This window comes from Pseudophryne corroboree, chromosome 2 (genome assembly GCF_028390025.1).
Source record: "Pseudophryne corroboree isolate aPseCor3 chromosome 2, aPseCor3.hap2, whole genome shotgun sequence".
NCBI classification, from domain to species: Eukaryota; Metazoa; Chordata; class Amphibia; order Anura; family Myobatrachidae; genus Pseudophryne; species Pseudophryne corroboree.
In genome coordinates, this window is record NC_086445.1 from 276255350 (window position 1) to 276275828 (window position 20479).

General features: G+C 47.1%; 1 protein-coding gene across 1 annotated transcript in view; it reads left to right on the top strand.

Moving 5' to 3' along the window:
- The window catches only part of NUFIP1 (nuclear FMR1 interacting protein 1), a 211357-nt gene that overhangs the window by 49273 nt on the left and 141605 nt on the right, over positions 1 to 20479 (top strand). Inside the window, exon 2 of the mRNA XM_063952833.1 lies at positions 2029 to 2102. Within this exon, the coding sequence (XP_063808903.1) occupies positions 2029 to 2102 (74 nt within the window). The remainder of the gene's footprint in view (positions 1 to 2028; positions 2103 to 20479) is intronic.

The following is a 20479-nucleotide window of genomic DNA, read 5'->3' on the forward strand; positions in this document are numbered from 1 at the left end:
ACCGTGTTTAAACAATAAATTCTTTCCTAGAAATGTCCGTCTCCCTGGGCACAGTTTTCTAACTGAGGTCTGGAGGAGGGACATAGAGGGAGGAGCCAGTTCACACCCATTCAAAGTCTTATAGTGTGCCCATGTCTCCTGCGGATCCCATCTATACCACATGGTCCTTACGGAGTCCCCAGCATCCTCTACGGACTAAGAGAAAAGGATTTACCGGTAGGTATTAAAATCCTATTTTTATCACACAATGAGGGAAATTCAAATGTTTGAAAAGTCGGTTGGGTGCCTGTTTTTTCCTGTCTATTAGGAAAAAACAGACACCCAACTGACTTTTCAAATGATTGAATACCCCCCAATGGGTCCCATTCAATTGTTTTGTGAGCACCCACTGGGGCTATTCAAGTTGTTGACTCTTGGGCACACCAGGTACCTGGTTTAGCAGAACGGTTAAGTCCATCTAAAGTCATGTTAGATCGATCAAACCATGGAGTTTACGCACATTTCAGCTTGCAATCAGGAGGCTGCAGGCTGAAATGTGTCTCCCTAGTTGCATGCGTGGCTGACAATTGAATTGATCCGTTGGGCGTGATCTAGTGGCAGCCGGGGGGACCAGCAATTGAATGGGTTTGATGTATTATGGGATCCCACCCTATCCCGTGTATCCCGGGATTGGCTTTTACCTATGTGCCCGCTCGCCCCACCACACCCTGCTCGCCCGCACACATAACTCACCATACAACAGGGGAGGGCGGGTGGTAAACATCCGTCTGTCTCTGTGGCTCCCGGCGGCGGTCAGCGGTAGGTGATGGCGGGTGGTGCAATGTAACCTGTGACTGCATGTCACGCTGCGCGGGTGACCCGGAATGAGGGAGATGGACAGCGTCTGAGCGTCCTGAGGACGCTCAACACTGCCCGGGTTAAAAAAACAAAGGGCCACTTGATCACTCAATCCCTGGGATTAGAGTTTCCAATCCCGGGATTAGATCCCGGACGTTTTTTTTGGCCTAAATACCGGGATTCCGCTGATCCCGGGATTGGCCACCCTGCTCAATCCTGTACACATGTATGCTTCGCCATATGATGAAGACATGTTAATAAAGCAAGTTTAATGTTTGTTTCCTACTAGAGAAGAGTTTGATCAATAAAGTCGTAGTAGTAAATAATAATTGTGTAACTTAAGTAGGGTACAGGTCTTTCTGGTTTATTTACTAACTTCAGTGCAAATGAGCTCAATTCTGTGTGAAATGTTTCTTTGCAACTAATTGAATCCTAGTTTTTACAATGACCTGCAATTGTATATCCTCCACTGATGTACTTAATGTACTTTTATGAAGTTTTGCAGTTTAGCCAACAGCTATCATGGGGTTAAAGACAGTACTACTAGCTATGTTGTGTTTTGGCCTTCATAAGTTTATCATTACCTATACGTGCTTCAAAATTAATGTGAGATAGACGTTGGGTATTCTAGTATTAATTCATTTACCCTTATGAGTTTTTATATGTATAGGTACAAGAAATGTCCTAGTATTTAAAAATTGTGAAAGGTGCCTATGTGGTTCTGTTGGCTAAGAGCTATATAATGTACTTGCGCAAATTGTACAATTATTATTCTTTCATCTAGAAGTGTATCCCAGCAACGTATAGTATAATTGCTCAGCCTGGCAGCAAAACCTAATATTAATTAAGTCTGATGAAACGTGCTGTGTTTATGGATTTGGTCTCCATTTACAAGTTCTTTTTATTTCTTTTCAGCTGCATATGTATGTTTTATGTCAAACACTTGCTGTTTTACTGATGACAAAACTGCAGTATCCAAGATATTTGTAGATTTAAAATGTCATCCAAATTACCTGAGCAAGTCTAATGAGAAATGCCATGGGGCTCATAACAGTACCATACTAGGGTTCTTATTGTGCTGTGAAAATGATTGCGTTACTATGGAAACAGTGAGGAGAGTCTATGAAGAAGCTATTGTTACCATTAGGCATCTAATGTAATGTAACACCATTAATGTACTTCCAATTTCAGGTGGGCCTCGGTATTACGACCATGGCCGTGACTTGCAGGAAGGAAATGGTTGTCGTGGGAACAGAGGACCGAAGGTATAGTTTTGGATACTGGATAAACAAGCCATGCTTGTACTGTAGCACATCTATCTGATGGCTTTATTTATAAATAAAACTTTGTGTTCAACACTACATTTTATATGGCTTCGCACCATTTTGTTGCAATATTTCGAAATGTTATCAGTAAATTTGTGAACATTCCCGTTCTGTGTGAAGAGAAGCAAAATCTTCTTCCTGATGCAGAGCGCCAAGGTGTAGGTGAAACGTTATCGAGCCAATGGTTTTGTGAAGTAATTAGATGGCGCATGTGCAAAGAACTCTGTGGTGAACCCTATGCTTTGATCGTTGACATTGGTATCTAGTGTCACGATCAGAGCAGAGGGCTCATTACAGAGTGCTGTGTGCATGTTGCTCTGATGTTTGCAGTACATTGGGGGTCATTCCGAGTTGCTCGCTAGCTACTTTTAGCAGCCGTGCAAACGCATAGTCGCCGCCCACGGGGGAGTGTATTTTCGCTTTTAAAGTGTGCAAACGTGTGCAGCCGAGCGGGACGAAAAAGTTTTTTGCAGTTTCTGAGTAGCTGTGGACTTTCTCAGCCCTAGCGATCACTTCAGTCTTTTTGGTCCCGGAATTAATGTCAGACACCCGCCCTGCAAACACCTGGACACGCCTGCGTTTTTCCCAAACACTCCCTGAAAATGGTCAGTTGACACCCATAAACACTCTCCTGTCAGTCTCCTTGCGATCGGCTGTGCGAATGGATTCTTTGTTAAATCCATCGCCCAGCAACGATTCGCTTTGTACCCGTATTATGCGCCTGCGGTGCATGCGCAGTAGTAACCTGATCGCTGTGCTGCAAAAAACAGCATCGAGCGATCAACTCTGAATGACCCCCACTGCTCAGAGGTAAATTGGTCTCCTCTGAACTTGTCAGAAGGCGCGTGGTACAGCACAGTAGCCCGAGTGAGTGGGAAATTAGAGGGGGTAAGGTAGAATGAAAAGAAAGGGTTACTGAGGGTGTATTTTCAAAGGGAGGTTTAATCACTGATGGAATATGAAGGGTTAATAAAAATCATGATGAGCAGTATTATAAAGTATAATGCCAATTAGGGAAGCCAATCCCGGGCCATTTTTTCAATCCCGGGTATCGGGATTAAAAAATGGGCAATCCCTGGATACCCGGGATTGGCTTTTTGCTGTGTGGCCGCCCCCTCGCCCCGCCCCGCACACATAACTCACCATATACCGGGGGTGGACGGGCGGGGAACATCTACTGAACGCTGCTGGCGGCTCTGTGCAGTGGCTGACGGCGCAGCGTGACATCTCATGCTGCACTGGGGAGCCGGAACCAGGAAGCCGGGCAGTGTCTGAGTGTCCGGTGGATGCTCAGCGCTGATCCCTCAATCCCCGGGATTGGAGCTTCCAATCCCGGGATTGAATCCCGGCCATTTTTGGCTCTAAATCCCGGGATCCCGCTGATCCCGGGATTTGCCACCATAATGCCAATACAAGACATTCGCAACATAATCCACGCGTCCCATGTAACACACTCTCAGCCTATGAATTAGAGCCAGTGACCTCCCCTGTGGGAGTCCCGACTAGAGGTCCCTCTATCAACCAGTGCAGGAGCAGCTGTCATGAACCTCCCCCTCCCAGCTGAATCCCTCCTTCCACTCCTTCTGGATCTAGTGGTGTAGAAAAGTTTTTATCCCCTTTCTAATTTCTTATGCTTATATATTTGTCACATTTAATTGTTTCAGATTTCAAACAAAAATGAATATATGACAAAGACAAACTAAGTAAACAAATAAGTTTTTCTCTGGCGGGGTCCACAGGTTATCCACAGGATAACATTGGGATATGATGAAGCGACAGCGGATTTGCACCAATCGGTCACCTTTTCGGCCTCCCAGCATGCAACGGGCCCGTCCATATATTCCCGCCTCCTGGCTTAGGCAAATCAGTTTTTTGTTTGGTGCGGCAGGAGCTGGATCGCAGTCAGAGGGCTGCTGGTTTTTAGCAGCCCTAAGATTTCTTATTTTATTTTTATAGTCTTACTGTTTTTTTGTTTTTTTTAGAGTGATCTTTCTACGGTACGTATAAAACGCTTTTTAGAAAGAGTCGCTCCAACAACAAGGTCATGACCACGCTTACCCACAAGTACAGTGTTGTTTTGGCGGGCGTCTGTGTCGGATAACTAGCAGGTCCAGCAGATGTTACCAGGCTATGGCCGGAGCACGGGGAGAAGGTAAGGCATCGGTTCCGCTTAGGAGGGGAATACAGACACAGCCGCACTGTTTTGGGAGAAAACTACCAAACAGTCGCTGACGCGGCTGCCACCTCGGGTGCACCAGTGCTAGGCCTTAGGGATCATAGGCTCCAGGAACAGTATGAGGCCGCGATCCCTAGGGTTGATGTAAGCAGTGGGGAGTCAGATGCTCTCCTGGTTGCCCCTCCCCCCGGTTCATGAGGAGTTTCCTCTGAGTCTCCCGCCATGAACTCTTTCCCGCTTCCGTCTCAGACGCTGTACACGAAGGGGACCCAGTTGCAGCATAGGCGGCTGTGTGACGGGTGCGTCTGTGTTCACTGAGCGTCTGTGTTCACTATAGGTTCATGGAGAAGCAGTGTACACTAGTAGCGTCTGGATCCACTCAGCGTTCGCAAACGTATTGATCGATCCTGGAAGTGAGGCGAGTCTCCCTGTATCCCACTCTACTGAGTACGGGTAATACAGCACTAAGGGGGACATTTACTAAGCAGTGATACGAGCGGAGAAGTGAGCCAGTGGAGAAGTTGCCCATGGCAACCAATCAGCACTGAAGTAACCTCTATAATTTGCATACTATAAAATTATACAGATCTGCTGATTGGTTGATGGGGCAACTTCTCCACTGGCTTACTTCTCCGCTCTTATCACAGCTTAGTACATATCCCCCTAAGTCTCTCTCTACCTTTTTGAGTACGAATAGTTCGATAAGTGCCTATCGCATATGAGTCTGTATACTATTACTGTTGTTTCTTTCGCTATGCGTCATAATACGGTAGATCTGTTTAAACATGGTTCAGTAATATGTTCTCCTACATACTTGAAATGTAGTTGATGATGTGCTCATATTGCTTATTATACTGATGTATAACATGTGACTGACTGCTAGTGTGATTGCTGACTTTACTATAATTCTGTCAGTTTTTTTTCTTTATTCCGATCCTCAATGCTGGTGCATGGGTAGGGTCGGAGTGTATGTCACTTTAAAAAGCTTAAAGTGATTACAGTCACAAATTGTGTAGTACACTGTGGAAATGTTGCTTATTTATCATGTCTTAGAGCAGCAAAGGTGAGGAAGATACACTTAAAGCAACACCGACACTCATATCATGTTTGTCTTGCAATGTTGTGTTAACCTCTCAGGATCTGGTTCAGGATGGTTTGTGTGCAAATTGTTTTAGCTTTCACCAAGGTCTCTTGAAAAATACAAGGTAGATTCAGAAGCAGGTTGATCCACCTTGGGCTATGTTTGCACAGACATTGGGAGTCATTCCAAGTTGATCGCTCGCTAGCAACATTTTGCAGCCGTGCAAACACATAGTCGCTGCACACAGGGGAGTGTATTTTTTAGCTTTGTACGTGTGCGAACGCTTTTGCAGCCGAGCACTACAAAAACAGTTTTTGTGCAGTTTCTGAGTAGGTCTGAACTCACTCAGCCCTTGCGATCACTCCAGCCTCTTCTTGCCCGGAATTTACGTCAGACACCTGCCCTGCAAACGCTTGGACACGCCTGCAATTTTTCAAATACTCCTTGAAAACTGTCAGTTGACACCCATAAACGCCTTCTTCCTGCCAATCTCCTTGCGATCGGCTGTGCGAATGGATTCTTCGTTAAATCCATCATTTAGCAACGATCTGATTTGTACCCATACAATGCGCCTTGCGGTGCATGCGCAGTTTTGCCGAATTTTGACCTGATCGCAGCGCTGCAAAAAGTTGTTAGCGAGCGATCAACTCTGAATAAGCCCCATTATCCAGTATAGCTGAACGGGTAATTCCTCCAACTCCTGTACCAGGGATAGGTTACACGATTAACCCTTTTATGCAGCTTCCCACCTGCGGTTTATCACTTCCAGCAGCAGCCTCTCAAAAGAAACAGGCTGATAAGCCAGTGGTAAGTAAATCTTCATTCCCACAGGCTACACATACAATGGGGCAAAAAAATATTTTGACAGCCACCGATTGTGCAAGTTGACCCACTTAAAAAGATGAGAGGTCTGTAATTTCCATCATAGGTACACTTCAACTGTGAGAGACAGAATCTGAAGAAAAAAAACTAGGAAATCACATTGTATGATTTTTAAACAATTTATTTGTATATTCTTGCGGAAAATAAATATTTGGACAATCATAAAGTTTATCTCAATACTTTGTAAAATAGCCTCAGCTGGCAATTACAGAGGTCAAACATTTCCTGTAGTTCTTGACCAGGTTTGCACACACTGTAGCAGGTATTTTGACCCACTCTTCCATGCAGATCTTCTCTAGATCTGTCATGTTTTGGGGCTGTCGCCGGGCAACACGGACTTTCAGCTCCCTCCACAGATTTTCTATTGGGTTGAGGTCTGGAGACTGGCTAGGCCACTCCAGGACCTTGAAATGCTTCTTACGGAGATACTCCTTAGTTGCCCGGGCGGTGTGTTTGGGGTCATTGTCATGCTGGAAGACCCAGCCACATTCCATCTTCAATGCTCTTACTGAGGGAAGGAGGTTTTTGGCCAAAATCTCACGATACATGGCCCCATTCATTTTCTCCTTAATACGGATCAGTCGTCCTGTCCCCTTTGCAGAAAAGCAGACCCAAAGCATGATGTTTCCATTCCCATGCTTCACAGTGGGTATGGTGATCTTGGGATACCATTCATCATTCTTCTCCCTCCAAACACTGCGAGTGGAGTTTATACCAAGAAGTTTGATTTTGCTCTCATCTGACCACATTACATTCTACTAATCTTCCTCTGGATCATCCAGATGGTCACTGGCAAACATTAGACGGGCCTGGACATGTGCTGGCTTAAGCAGGGGGACCTTTCGGGTGCTGCAGGATTTCAATCCATAACGACTTGGTGTGTTACTAATGGTGACAGTAGTCCCAGCTCTCTTGAGGTCATTGACCAGTTCATCCCCCGTGTAGTTCTGGGTTGATTCCTCACCGTTCTCAAGATCATTGATACCCCACGAGGTGTGATCTTGCATGGAGCCCCAGGTCAAGGGAGATTGTCAGTGATCTTTGTATTTCTTCCATTTTTTTTATTTTTGCGCTAACAGTTGATCTCTTCTCACCAAGGTGCTTGCCTATTGTCGAGTAGCTTATCCCAGCCTTGTGCAGCTCTACAATTTTGTCCCTGGTGTCCTTAGACAGCTCTCTGGTCTTGGCCATGGTGGAGAGGTAGCAGTCTGACTGAGGGTGTGGACAGGTGTCTCTTTTATACAGATAACCAGTTCAAACAGGTGCCATTAATACAGGTAACGAGTGGTGGATAGAAGAGACTTCTTAAAGAAGAAGTAACAGGTCTGTGAGAGACAGAAATCTTGCAGCTTGGTAGGTGTCCAAATATTTATTTTCCACAAGAATATACAAGTAAATTGTTCAAAATCATACAATGTGATTTCCTTTTGTTTTGTTTTTTTCTTTTCATATTCTGTCTCTTACAATTAAAGTGTACCTATGATGGAAATTACAGACCTCTCAACTTTTTAAGTGGGTCAACTTGCACAATCGGTGGCTGCCCAAATACTTTTTTTGCCCCAATGTATTTCAGATGAGGATTCATCGGAGGATGAAAGCTCAATAAATTCTACTTTGGCATACGAAGAGGAGGAGGAAGATCTCAGCTCAGTGGATATAGCTGAGTTAATTAAATCCATGAAAGCCATTCAATCCTTAGAGGATTCAGCAGAGCCTGTGTTAAACACAAAGGCACCTGTGCTTAAACATCATAAGAAATGGCATTCCAATTATCCACTTCTAGCTGGGGATTGTTTAAAAAGGGTGGTGGCTCCTAAAGTAGATATGCATGTGATTCGATTAGTGCGAAAATGTACATTACCTTTGCCTTCAACATCATTAAATTATGTCACGGATAGTGTGGATGGATGGTTTTTTAAAACAATTTTTTCCCTGTCTGGGGCAGTCATAAGGCCAGCCATGGCTTCAGCTTGGATAGCAAAGGCAATGGCTGTCTGGGCTGATGCATTGGAGGGGGATTTTTCAATAGCATCAAGAGAGCAAAAATCCAATATAGCACATATAAAACAGGCTGCAATGTTCTTGGAAGAAGCAGCATTGGATATGGGTACTATTGCCTCCAGGGCATCAGCTTCAATAATAGCTGCTCGCACAGCAGTTTGGCTATGTACGTGGAAAGCTTATTCAGAATCTAAGAATGTTTTGGAATCTTTGCCTTTTTCTGGAGATATTCTTTTTGGTAAAGAATTAACAGATATTCTGGAGTCAGAAGCAGACTCCAAAAGGTCAAGTTTCCTTCCACATACAATTTCCAACCTAAAGTTCCAGCTTTTCGGCCCTTTCGGTCTCAAAGAAAAGCTAAAGGAAAACGTGATGGCAGGCAGTCCCGATACAACAAGTCTGGTAAGACTAAAAAACGTTGGGCTACCAGAGGAACGGTTGGTAAAACGGATAATAAGCCATCAGCCTGATGGTGCGGGACTCCACCTGGGGGATCCCAGAGTGGGGGGCAGACTTCTTCAGTTTGCACAGATCTGGCAGCAGTCTACAACAGATGCCTGGGTGCAGGAAGCGGTATCTCTGGGTTATGCTTTTGCCTTCAAGAAGCACACTCCTCGAAGGTTTTTTTTTGTACGAGCCCATCTCGTGTAGAGACGAAGGCCAGTGCTTTAAAAGAGGCAGTTCAGAAATTGATTCAGTCAGGAGTAGTCATTCCAGTTCCTCCTGCACAATGAGGACAGAGTTTTTACTCCAACCTGTTTCTATTTCAGAAACCAATGGGCCCATTCTCAATCTCAAAGTGCTGAACAAGTTTGTGAGAGTGTCCAAGTTCCGTATTGAAAGTACATTTGGATACCTCGGTTTCATATGGAGACTTCACGTTCCATCATTTTGGCCAAGGAGCCAGGGGATTATATGGCATCCCTGGATTTCCAGGATGCTTACCTAGATGTTCATGTAGCACTGTCCCATCAGTGCTATCTCAGGTTCGCTATCCTCCAACAGCATTTTCAGTTCCAGGCCCTACCTTTTGGGTTAGCCACAGCCCCCAGAGTGTTTACCAAGATTATGGTGGTAATGGCAGCTTATCTCTGCCAGCAGGGGATAAGGATTTTTCTATACTTCGACAATCTTTTAATCCTGGCACAGTCGCAGGAATTGCTCCTCTGTCATCAGCAACAGACAATAACGTGGGTTAAGAAAACTTTTTTTTCTTCTTCAAACAATGCTCAGAGCAAGGAAACCTCCTTCAACTCGCATTTATCACCGAATATGGCAAATCTATATTCATTGGTTCACTGAACGGAAAATGGACACTAAGTCTTTCAGAGTTTCCAGGGTATTAGCATTCCTTCAGGCAGGAATGGATAAAGGTTTGAAGGTGGCTTCCTTGAGAGTGCAAGTGTCAGCATTGACTGGTTCCAAAAGAAAATTGCCAACTTACAGAATATGCGCACATTTTTCCAGGGAATGCTGCGCATTCAGCCTCCTTTTGTTCCTCCTACAGTGCCTTGGGACTTAAATTTAGTCCTAAAGACCCTTCAAGTTGACCCATTTGAACCATTTAATAAAGTGGATCTTAAATGGTTGACCGCTAAAGTTCTCTTTCTACTGGCCATGGCGTCAGCTAGAAGAGTATCAGATTTAGGGGCATTGTCATGTCGTGCCCCATTTCTGATTTTTTTTTTTTTTTTTTTTATTCCAGATAAAGCAGTTCCCAGAACTAGATCTGGGTATCTTCCCAAGGTGGTGTCTAAATTCTACCGTAATGAAGAAATTGTAGTCCCAGCTTTCCAGGTACCGGGACTTTCTGCGGGAGATGCATTGCTGGACGTGGTCCGTGCCTTAAAGATATACGTGGATCGTACCAGTGCCATCAGAAAGACAGATTCTCTCTTCATTCTCTATGGATTTCACAAGAGAGGATGACCTGCTGATAAGCAGACACTGGCAAGGTGGCTTTAGATGACTATTTCAAAAGCATATTCTCAAGCTGATCTCCCTGTTCTGGTTAATGTCTCTGCTCACTCTACTCGTAAGGTAGGTCCTTCATGGACAGCACAACATGTTGCTTCAGCAGAACAGATATGTAAGGCAGCCACATGGTCTTCGATTAACACATTCATTAGACATTATGCCATGGATACCTTTGCCTCTTATGACGCTGAATTCGGGAGAAGGATTCTCCTGTCCAATCAGGAACGTTTCCTCCACTAAATTGCTTTGGGAAATCCCAATGTTATCTTGTGGACAACCTGTGGACCCTGCCAGAGAAATATACGTTATGGTAAGAACTTACCGTTGATGGTATTTCTCCCTAAGTCCACAGGTTCCACAGGGATCCCACCCTGACGCACCTGATTTGAGGATCCTTTTACACACTAACCTCTTCCTCCTTGTACGGAAGGATGTGTACGTGTGTTCTTCAAGCCTGATTAGGGCCATCTATGATGCTCCTGCCTTGAGCTTTGGGAATACAACTGATTTGCCTGAGCCAGGAGGCGGGGATATATGGACGGGCCCGTTGCATGCTGGGAGGCCGAAAAGCTTTGACCGTTTGGTGCAATCTGCTGTCGCTTCATCATATCCCAATGTTATCCTGTGGATTTAGGAGAAATACCGTTGTCAATGGTAAGCTCTTGCCATAACGTATATTTAAAAGGTTTAACTTTTATTTTTTGAAGTAAAAATGTTATCCAATGCCAACTGTGTGAAATTGTAACTGCCCCTTAGTCACTCATTCAACCAATTACCCAAAATTGGTATCCATGGAAGATTTGCAAGGAGTTTTGACATAGGTGTTGCATACCTTTTTTATTTTTTTATTAACCACTTGCCTGGCATGATTGCATCTCATGTAAACCACACCAGGCTGCGCTTTTCCTGACAGTCACATTTGATTCTGTTGTGTCAGATGAGCCTGCTAGCAGTTGCTGGAAGCTAATCCTTCAGCAGTTGCTTGGCTCTGCTCAGCCGGCTGGCCCTATGGCAAACTCTCAAAAGCTGCTCCTATACATAAGAGGGACAATCCTAAAAGGATAACATGTCCATGGCTGCAGGAAGGCTGACAGACTTCCAGCAGCACAAGCTCAGGGTGCATCAGGAAAGCTGCAATTTCCCTTCTCTCTCTCTGCTGCAGGCTGCAACCCAGGGTTGACTGTTCCGCAGCAGCCCTACCTCCCTCCCATCCAGCAATAATTGATAGCTGGGATGCTCTTCTTCTAGGAGTGTAAATCTGTTAAAATAAACAAACTAATAACTGTATAAATATATTTTCTCTTTCGTCTTAGAGGATGCTGGGATCCACATTAGTACCATGGGGTATAGACTGGTCCACTAGAAGCCACTGGCACTTTAAGAGTTTGAGAGTGTGGGCTGGCTCTTCCCTCTATGCCCCTCCTACCAGACTCGGTTTAAATAATATGCCCGGAGGAGCCGGTCACAGCCAGGGGAGCTCCATAAGACCGTGTTTCCCAACCGCGGTCCTCAAAGCACACTAACAGTCCTGGTTTTAGTGATATCCAGGCTTGAACACAGGTGACTTAATTAGTAGCTCAGTTATTTTGATTTAACCATCTGTGCTGAAGCCTGGATATCACTAAAACCTGCACTGTTGGTGTGCCTTGAGGACCGCGGTTGGGAATGCCTGCCATAAGAGTTCTTTTAGTGGTGTGATTTTTTTTTTTTTGTGTTTAGGCACAGGGAGGCTGCTGGCAACAGCCTTCCTGCTTCGAGGGAGTAGTATCCGCCCTGAGGGGTCTGAGCCACTATCTCCGCTAACAGGACAGTGAGCTCCTGAGGGGATTGAAAGTTTGCCGAGTCAGGGGATCGCTCACCCAAGCAGCATGCCGCCACCCCTTTAGGGGAAAACTTCAGTGGCGAGTTAGTCACCGGCCCCCCTGGCAAGCGGGGTGCCGGTGTGAAGATGGCGGCAACAGGGTAGGGAGCGCAGTACTACCTGCGCTCCGTGACTCAGCAATACATGGTGCGACGCTGTGAGGGACGCCCTGAGTTAGCGCCTACACCCTACACTGTCCAGCAAGCCTGTCAGGGTCCCAAGATCGCTGCCAGCACAATTCCTCAGGCCAGTATAAACTACAGGAGAGCGGGAAGCAGCGCCATGAAAGGGGGCGGAGCTTCTCAGAGCGGACCCAGCAGCGTTCAGCGCCATTTTCCTGCCTGCAGAAGCGCTGACAGGGACAGCTGTCCCTCCAAGTCAACTCCAGCTATCTTGTACGGTACCAGAGGGTTGAGGAAGGGAGAGGGAGGCTGTGTAAAATATGTGTAGTCTATTAAGGTACACAGACAGCGCTGGTAGTTTCATTAGTTCTACCTTGAAAAGCGCTGTGTGTGGGTTGGCTCCAATCTCTGTATTTCTCTATGGCATACTGGGGGTGGGGGGGAAACTGTCTGACATTTCCCTGTGTGTTTACTATCTCACATAGCCATGTCTAGGGTCTCTGTGTCATATGCTGCAGAAGATGTTTCCTCTCAGGAGGGATCCATTCCATGTACACAGGATTGTAATGCTTTGTCTCCGATCCCTGTTGTTGAACCTGAGTGGTTAACTTCTATCAAAAGAATGATCTCTCAGATCTCTACTAGGGTAATACTGAGACTGAAACTCAGGTGTTGAAGAAGTCTATGGCAGTTTGGTCAGGCTCTGTCCCTATTCCTGCAAATCCCCTAGCATGTTCCCACAGAAACGTGCACTTGCCCAAATTTATGCAAGATGACACGGATACCGATTCTGATACTACAGACGGTGATGGGGACATGCAGAGGGGGGCGGCATCCCTTGCAAAGGGGGTGCAGCTCATGATTGAGGCCATTAGAGATGTGTTAAACATTAATGACACTACACCTGAGGAGGCTTACTTCACTGATAATAAGAAAGCCCTGCTAACCTTTCCCGCATCTAAAGAATTAAACGCTATATTTGAAAAATCCTGGGAAAACCCGGAGAAAAAATTCCAGATCCCAAAGAGTTCTGGCTGCTTTTCCCTTTCCTGAGGAAGATAGGAAACAATGGGAAACCCCACCAATTGTTGACGCCCCTGTCTCCAGACTGTCTAAAAAGGTGGTTTTACCTGTCCCTGGTTCTACCGCATTGAAAGAACCAGCTGATCGTCAGATTGACACTACGCCTAAATCCATATACACTGCTTCAAGAGTAGCCTTAAGGCCCACTATTGCCTATGCATGGATTTCTAAATAACATAGTAAAGTGGTCAGGCAGATTACTAGAGGATTTGGATGTAATGGATAGAAGTGACATTGAATTGTTTTTACGTAACATACGGGATTCTGCGGGGTTCATGGTGGAATCCATGAAAGACCTGGGTACGCTGACTGCATGGATATCCTCCATGTCGGTCTCAGCTCGCAGGGGACTTTGGCTACACCAATGGTCTGCATACGCGGAATCCAGGAGAAGTGTGGAGAACCTACCCTACACAGGTCAGGCTCTGTTTGGGGAAGCGTTGGATACGTGGATTTCCACGGCAACCGCGGGTATGTCACCTTTCCTTCCCTCTGCTACTCATTCTACGAAGAAACCGTTTTCTTCAGCTGTGCAGCAGTCCTTTCGGACTGCTAAGACAAAAGAGCCCAAGCCTTCTACCACTTTCTTTAGAGGTGGCCGGGCAAAATCCATAAAAGCCTGCACCCGCAGGCTCCCAGGACCAGAGACCTGCTTCTGGTTCCTCAAGATCCTCAGCATGACGGTGGACCTCAGCCTGGAGGACGGGCTGGTGGGTGCAAGACTCAGACGTTTCAGCCACGTCTGGGTGTCATCCAGCCTGGATCCCTGGGTATAGGATATTGTGTCCCAGGGGTACCGACTGGAATTTCAAAACTCCTGCCTCACCGATTCTTCAAATCAGGCTTGCTAGCTTTGCTGACAGACAGGGTTATCCTACAGGAAGCCATCCTAAAATTGGAAAATCACAGGTCTTTGTCCCAGTTCCACCTCATATGCAAAACAAGGGTTATTTTTCAAACCTTTTCATGGTACCGAAACCGGTTTTTCGGTCAGACCAATTTTGAACTTGAAATCGTTGAACCCTTAACTGAGGGTGTTCAGATTCAAAAGGGAGTCTCTCAGAGCAGTGATTTCATGTCTGGAGGTGGGAGAGTTTCTGGTATCACTGGATATCAAGGATGCGTACCTCCACATTCCGATTTGGCCGCCTCACCAGGCTTATCTCAGATTTGCGCTGTTGGACAGTCAATATCAATTCCAGGTACTACCATTCGACCTCTCCACAGCACCTAGGGTGTTCACCAAGGTGATGGCAAAGATGATGGCTCTCCTCCTCCGCAAACAGGGGGTGAACATAATCCCATATCTGGACGATCTGCTGATAAACGACTCATCTGCTCAGGGAACACTGTTGGATCCTGATTTTTTTCCAAAATCACATTTGGAGCCGACTAGGCTGTCTTTTCTTGGAATGATCCTCGACACGGAAGTACAGAGGGTGTTTCTTCCGGAGGAGAAAGCGTTGGTGATAAAAACAATGGTCCAGGATGTCCTGAAGCCAGCCAGGGTTTCGGTTCATCAGTGTATTTGCCTTCTGGGTAATATAGTGGCCTCTTACGAGGCTCTACAGTACGGAAGGTTTCATGCTCGGACTTTCCAACTGGATCAGGACAAGTGGTCGGGATCTCATCTACACATGCACTAGAGAATATGTCTGTTGCCAAAAGCCAGGATTTCACTCCTCTGGTGGCTACAACTACCTCACCTTCTGGAGGGCCGCAGGTTCGGGATTCAGGACTGGATCCTTCTAACCACGGATGCAAGTCTCCAGGGCTGGGGCGCAGTCACTCAGGGGGAAACCTTCCAAGGAAGGTGGTCAAGCCTGGAATCCAGCCTACCAATAAACATTCGGGACTAAGAGCCGTCTACAACGGTCTTTTCCAAGCGGCCCATCTTCTGCGAGATCGAGCCATTCAAGTGCAGTCGGACAATGTAACGACTGTGGCTTACATTAACCGACAGGGCGGAACGAAGAGCAGAGCTGCAATGTCAGAGGTAACAAGAGTCATCATCTGGGCAGAAAAAACGCGTTGGCGCTGTCTGCAATCTTCATTCGAGGAGTAGACAACTGAGAAGCGGACTTCCTCAGCAGACACGGTCTCCATCCAGGAGAGTGGGGACTCCATCCGGAGGTGTTCACGGAGGTAACAGATCTTTGGGGTGTACCTCAAATAGGCATGATGGCCTCTCGTCTCAACAAGAAGCTTCGGCGGTATTGTTCCAGGTCGAGGGACCTGCAAGCTGTGGCGGTGGACGCCCTAGTGACTCCGTGGGTGTTTCAGTCGGTGTACATGTTTCATCCAGTTCCACTCATTCCAAGAGTTCAAAAACTCATAAGGAGAAAAGAAGTTCAGGTGATCCTCATTGCTCCGGACTGGCCAAGAAGAAGGGCTTGGTGCGCGGATCTTTTGGATCTACTGCTAGAAGAGCCGAGGCCTCTTCCTCTTCGGGATATTAACTCAGAAGGGCATTCCGAACAAGGTTATTCCTACCCTGATACAGGCTAGGAAAGGTGTAACGTCTAATTATTACCATCGTATTTGGGAACAATATGTATCTCGGTGGGAGTCCACGAAGTTTCCTACGGTGGAGTTTCAACAGGGACGGTTTCTCCTCTTCCTGCAAGCAGTTGTGGATATGGGCCTCAGGTTGGGATCCGTAAAGGTCTAGATTTTGGCCCTATCCATTTTCTTATAGAAACAGTTGGCTTCCCTCCCTGAGGTTCAGACCTTTTTGAAAGGGGTTCTGCACATCCAGCCTCCCTTTAAGCCGCCTACGGCACCATGGGATCTTTACGTGGTGCTGCAATTTCTCCAATCTGATTGGTTCGAGCCTCTACAGGAGGTTGAGGTCAAGTTTCTCACATGGAAGGCTGTCACTTTGTTGGCCTTATTTTCTGCTAGACGTGTGTTGGAGCTGGGGGCTTTGTCTTGTAAGAGCCCCTACTTGTTCTTCCATGAAGATAGAGCTGAGCTCCGGGCATGTCAGCAGTTCCTTCCGAAGGTTGTGTCAGCATTTCAGATCAACCAACCTATTGTGGTGCCAGTTGCTACTGACTCCTCAATTCCATCAAAGTCCTTGGATGTTGTAAGTGCTCTGAAAAATCTATGTGAAGAGGACTACTCGTCACAGAAAATCGGACTCGCTGTTTGTCCTGTATGATCCCAAGAAATTTGGGGGTCCTGCTTCTAAGCAGACTATCTCTCGCTGGATCAGGTTCACTATCCAGCATGCGTAGTCTACGGCAAGATTGCTGTGTCTTATGTCTGTTAAGGCCCACTCTACTCGTAAGCTGAGTTCTTCCTGGGTGTCTTCCCCCGGGTGTCTCAGCTTTACAGCTTTGCCGAGCGGCTACTTGGTCAGGGTCGAACGCGTTTGCAAAGTTCAACAGGTTCGATACCTTGCCTGCTGGGGACCTGAAGTTTGGTCAATCAGTTCTGCAGGAACCTCCGCGCTATCCCTCCCATTCTGGGAGCCTTGGTACATCCCCATGGTACTAATGTGGAGCCCAGCATCCTCTAGGACAGGCTTTCCCAACCACGGTCCTCAAGGCACACCAACAGTGCAGGGTTTTAGCAATATCCAGGCTTCAGCACAGGTGACTTAATTAGTAGCTCAGTTATTTTGATCTAACCATCTGTACTGCAGCCTGGATATCACTAAAACCTGCACTGTTGGTGTGCCTTGAGGACCGTGGTTGGGAATGCCTGCTCTAGGACGTAAGACAAAATAGGATTTTAATCACCTACCGGTAAATCCTTCTCGTAGTCCGTAGAGTATGCTGGGCGCCCGCCCAGCGCTTTGTGATCCTGCAGTGGTTACTTTTGTTCAGTACTGCTTAGTTCTTGGTTTAGTACTGTTTTGTTACTTGGTTAAGTAATATTGTTCAGCCGTTGATGATGTTTCGAGCTAGTTAGCTTGGTTTGCCTTGTATGTATGAGCTGGTGTGAAACTCTCCACTAACTGTGTAAAATCTTTCTCTCGAAGTTGTCCGTCTCCTCGGGCACAGTTTCTAGACTGAGTTTGGTAGGAGGGGCATAGAAGGAGGAGCCAGCCCACACTCTCAAACTCTTAAAGTGCCAGTGGCTCCTAGTGGACCCTTCTATACCCCATGGTACTAATGTGGACCCCAGCATCCTCTGCGGACTACGAGAAAAGGATTTACCGGTAGGTAATTAAAATCCTATTTCTCTTATGTCCTAGAGGATGTTGGGGACTCCAAAAGGACCATGGGGTATAGACGGGATCTGCAGGAGACATGGGCACACTAAAAAGACTTTGAATGGGTGTGAACTGGCTCCTCCCTCTATGCCCCTCCTCCAGATCTCGGTTAGATTCTGTGCCCAGGAGTGACTGGACACACACTAGGGGAGCTCTACTGAGTTTCTCTGGAAAGACTATGTTAGGCTTTTTTATTTTCAGGGAGGCCTGCTGGCTACAGGCTCCCTGCTTCGTGGGACTGAGAGGAGAGAAGTCAGACCTACTTCTTAGTTAAGCGCTCTTCTTCTTAGGCTACTGGACACCATTAGCTCCAGAGGGTTCGATCACTTGGTGCGCCTAGCTGCTTGTTCCCGGAGCCGCGCCGTCACCCCCCTCACAGAAGCCAGAAGTAAGAAGCCGGGTGAGTATTAGAAGAACAGAAGACTTCAGTGACGGCAGAAGACTTCAGTAACGGAGGTACAGCGCAACGGTCGCGCTGCGCTCCATGCTCCCACACACCAACGGCACTTAAAGGGTGCAGGGTGCTAGGGGGGGAGCGACCTGGGTAGCAATTTACTGAGGGGCTTTTTCACTGGCAGAAGAGGCATATTCGGTGCCCGGGCACCGTGTACGATACCCCCGCCAGTATAAAAAATTTGAAATTTAAGCGGGACTACAGCGCGCCGGGAAGGGGCGGGGCTTAGCCACACAGCTTACCAGCGCCATTTTATCTCTTCACAGACTGCTGCAGAGACGCTGGCCCGGACCTCCACTCTCCTTACAAGTATCTGGGGAGCAAAACGGGGGGGCACATGCAATTTGGTGCTATATATGTGTAAGTTACAGCGCAGCCATCATATATTATTTCTTTAGTGGTATATGAGCGCTGGGGTGTGAGCTGGCATACTCCCTCTGTGTTCTCTCTACAGGCTTCCCTGTGGGTCTGTCCCCTATTTGGCCGGTGTGGGTGTGTCGGTATTGCGTGTCGACATGTCTGAGGCTGAGTGTTCCTCCCCGGAGGAAGTTACTGGGGGCACGGAGAAAGATTTGGGAATGACTCTGTCGGCACAGCCGACTGCTGATTGGGTTAATATGTTGAGTACCTTGAATGCAAACGTGGCATTATTGTCTAAGAGGCTGGATAAATCTGATTCTCAGACTCAAACATGGAGAAAATCCACGGAGGACGCTTTGTCTCAGGTGCAGACCCCCTCATGGTCACAAAAACGTTAATTTACCCAGATGGCAGATACCGACACAGACTCTGATTCCAGTGTCTACTTCAATGAGTCCACTTTAATAGCCACAATCATGTACTGAATACTCTTAACCACCTTCGGATGTAAAGATGTTTTACATATTTCTGAGGAACCCCCGGTTACAGATACAAGGGTTTGTTTATTTAAAGGGAAAAAGCCTGAGGTGAAGTTTCACCCTTCTCATGAACTGAACGCTCTTTGTGAAAAGGCTTGGGAGTCGCCTGACAAAAGGTGGCAGATTCCCAAGAGATTTTTTATGGCATATCCTTTCCCCTTTGACGACAGGGAGAAATGGGAGTCGTCACCCAACGTGGACAAGGCTCTGTCCCGACTGTCCAAGAAGGTGGCGCTTCCGTCTCCGGACACGGCTGCCCTCAAGGATCCGGCGGATCGTGGCGTGGGTGAGTAGTGCTATTGCTAAGTGGGCTGATAATTTAGCTTCTGGTATGGATACCCTTGATAAGGATAACATTCTTTCTCTATCGTCCTAGTGGATGCTGGGGTTCCTGAAAGGACCATGGGGAATAGCGGCTCCGCAGGAGACAGGGCACAAAAAGTAAAGCTTTACGATCAGGTGGTGTGTACTGGCTCCTCCCCCCATGACCCTCCTCCAAGCCTCTGTTAGATTTTTGTGCCCGGCCGAGAAGGGTGCAATCTAGGTGGCTCTCCTAAAGAGCTGCTTAGAAAAGTTTAGCTTAGGTTTTTTATTTTACAGTGAGTCCTGCTGGCAACAGGATCACTGCAACGAGGGACTTAGGGGAGAAGAAGTGAACTCACCTGCGTGCAGGATGGATTGGCTTCTTGGCTACTGGACATTAGCTCCAGAGGGACGATCACAGGTACAGCCTGGATGGTCACCGGAGCCTCGCCGCCGGCCCCCTTGCAGATGCTGAAACGAGAAGAGGTCCAGAATCGGCGGCAGAAGACTCCTCAGTCTTCTTAAGGTAGCGCACAGCACTGCAGCTGTGCGCCATTTTCCTCTCAGCACACTTCACACGGCAGTCACTGAGGGTGCAGGGCGCTGGGAGGGGGGCGCCCTGGGAGGCAAATGAAAACCTTTTTTGGCTAAAAATACCTCACATATAGCCTCCGGGGGCTATATGGAGATATTTAACCCCTGCCAGAATCCACTAAAGAGCGGGAGACGAGCCCGCCGAAAAAGGGGCGGGGCCTATCTCCTCAGCACACAGCGCCATTTTCCTCACACAGCTCCGCTGGTCAGGAAGGCTCCCAGGCTCTCCCCTGCACTGCACTACAGAAACAGGGTAAAACAAGAGAGGGGGGGCAAAATTGTGGCAAAACTATATTATTAAAGCAGCTATACAGGGAGCACTTATTATAAGGCTATCCCTGTCATATATAGCGCTTTTGGTGTGTGCTGGCAAACTCTCCCTCTGTCTCCCCAAAGGGCTAGTGGGGTCCTGTCTTCGTTAAGAGCATTCCCTGTGTGTCTGCTGTGTGTCGGTACGTGTGTGTCGACATGTATGAGGACGATATTGGTGTGGAGGTGGAGCAATTGCCAAATATGGGGATGTCACCTCCTAGGGGGTCGACACCAGAATGGATGCCTTTATTTATGGAATTACGGGATAGTGTCAACACGCTAAAGCAGTCGTTTGACGACATGAGACGGCCGGACAATCAATTAGTGCCTGTCCAGGCGCCTCAAACACC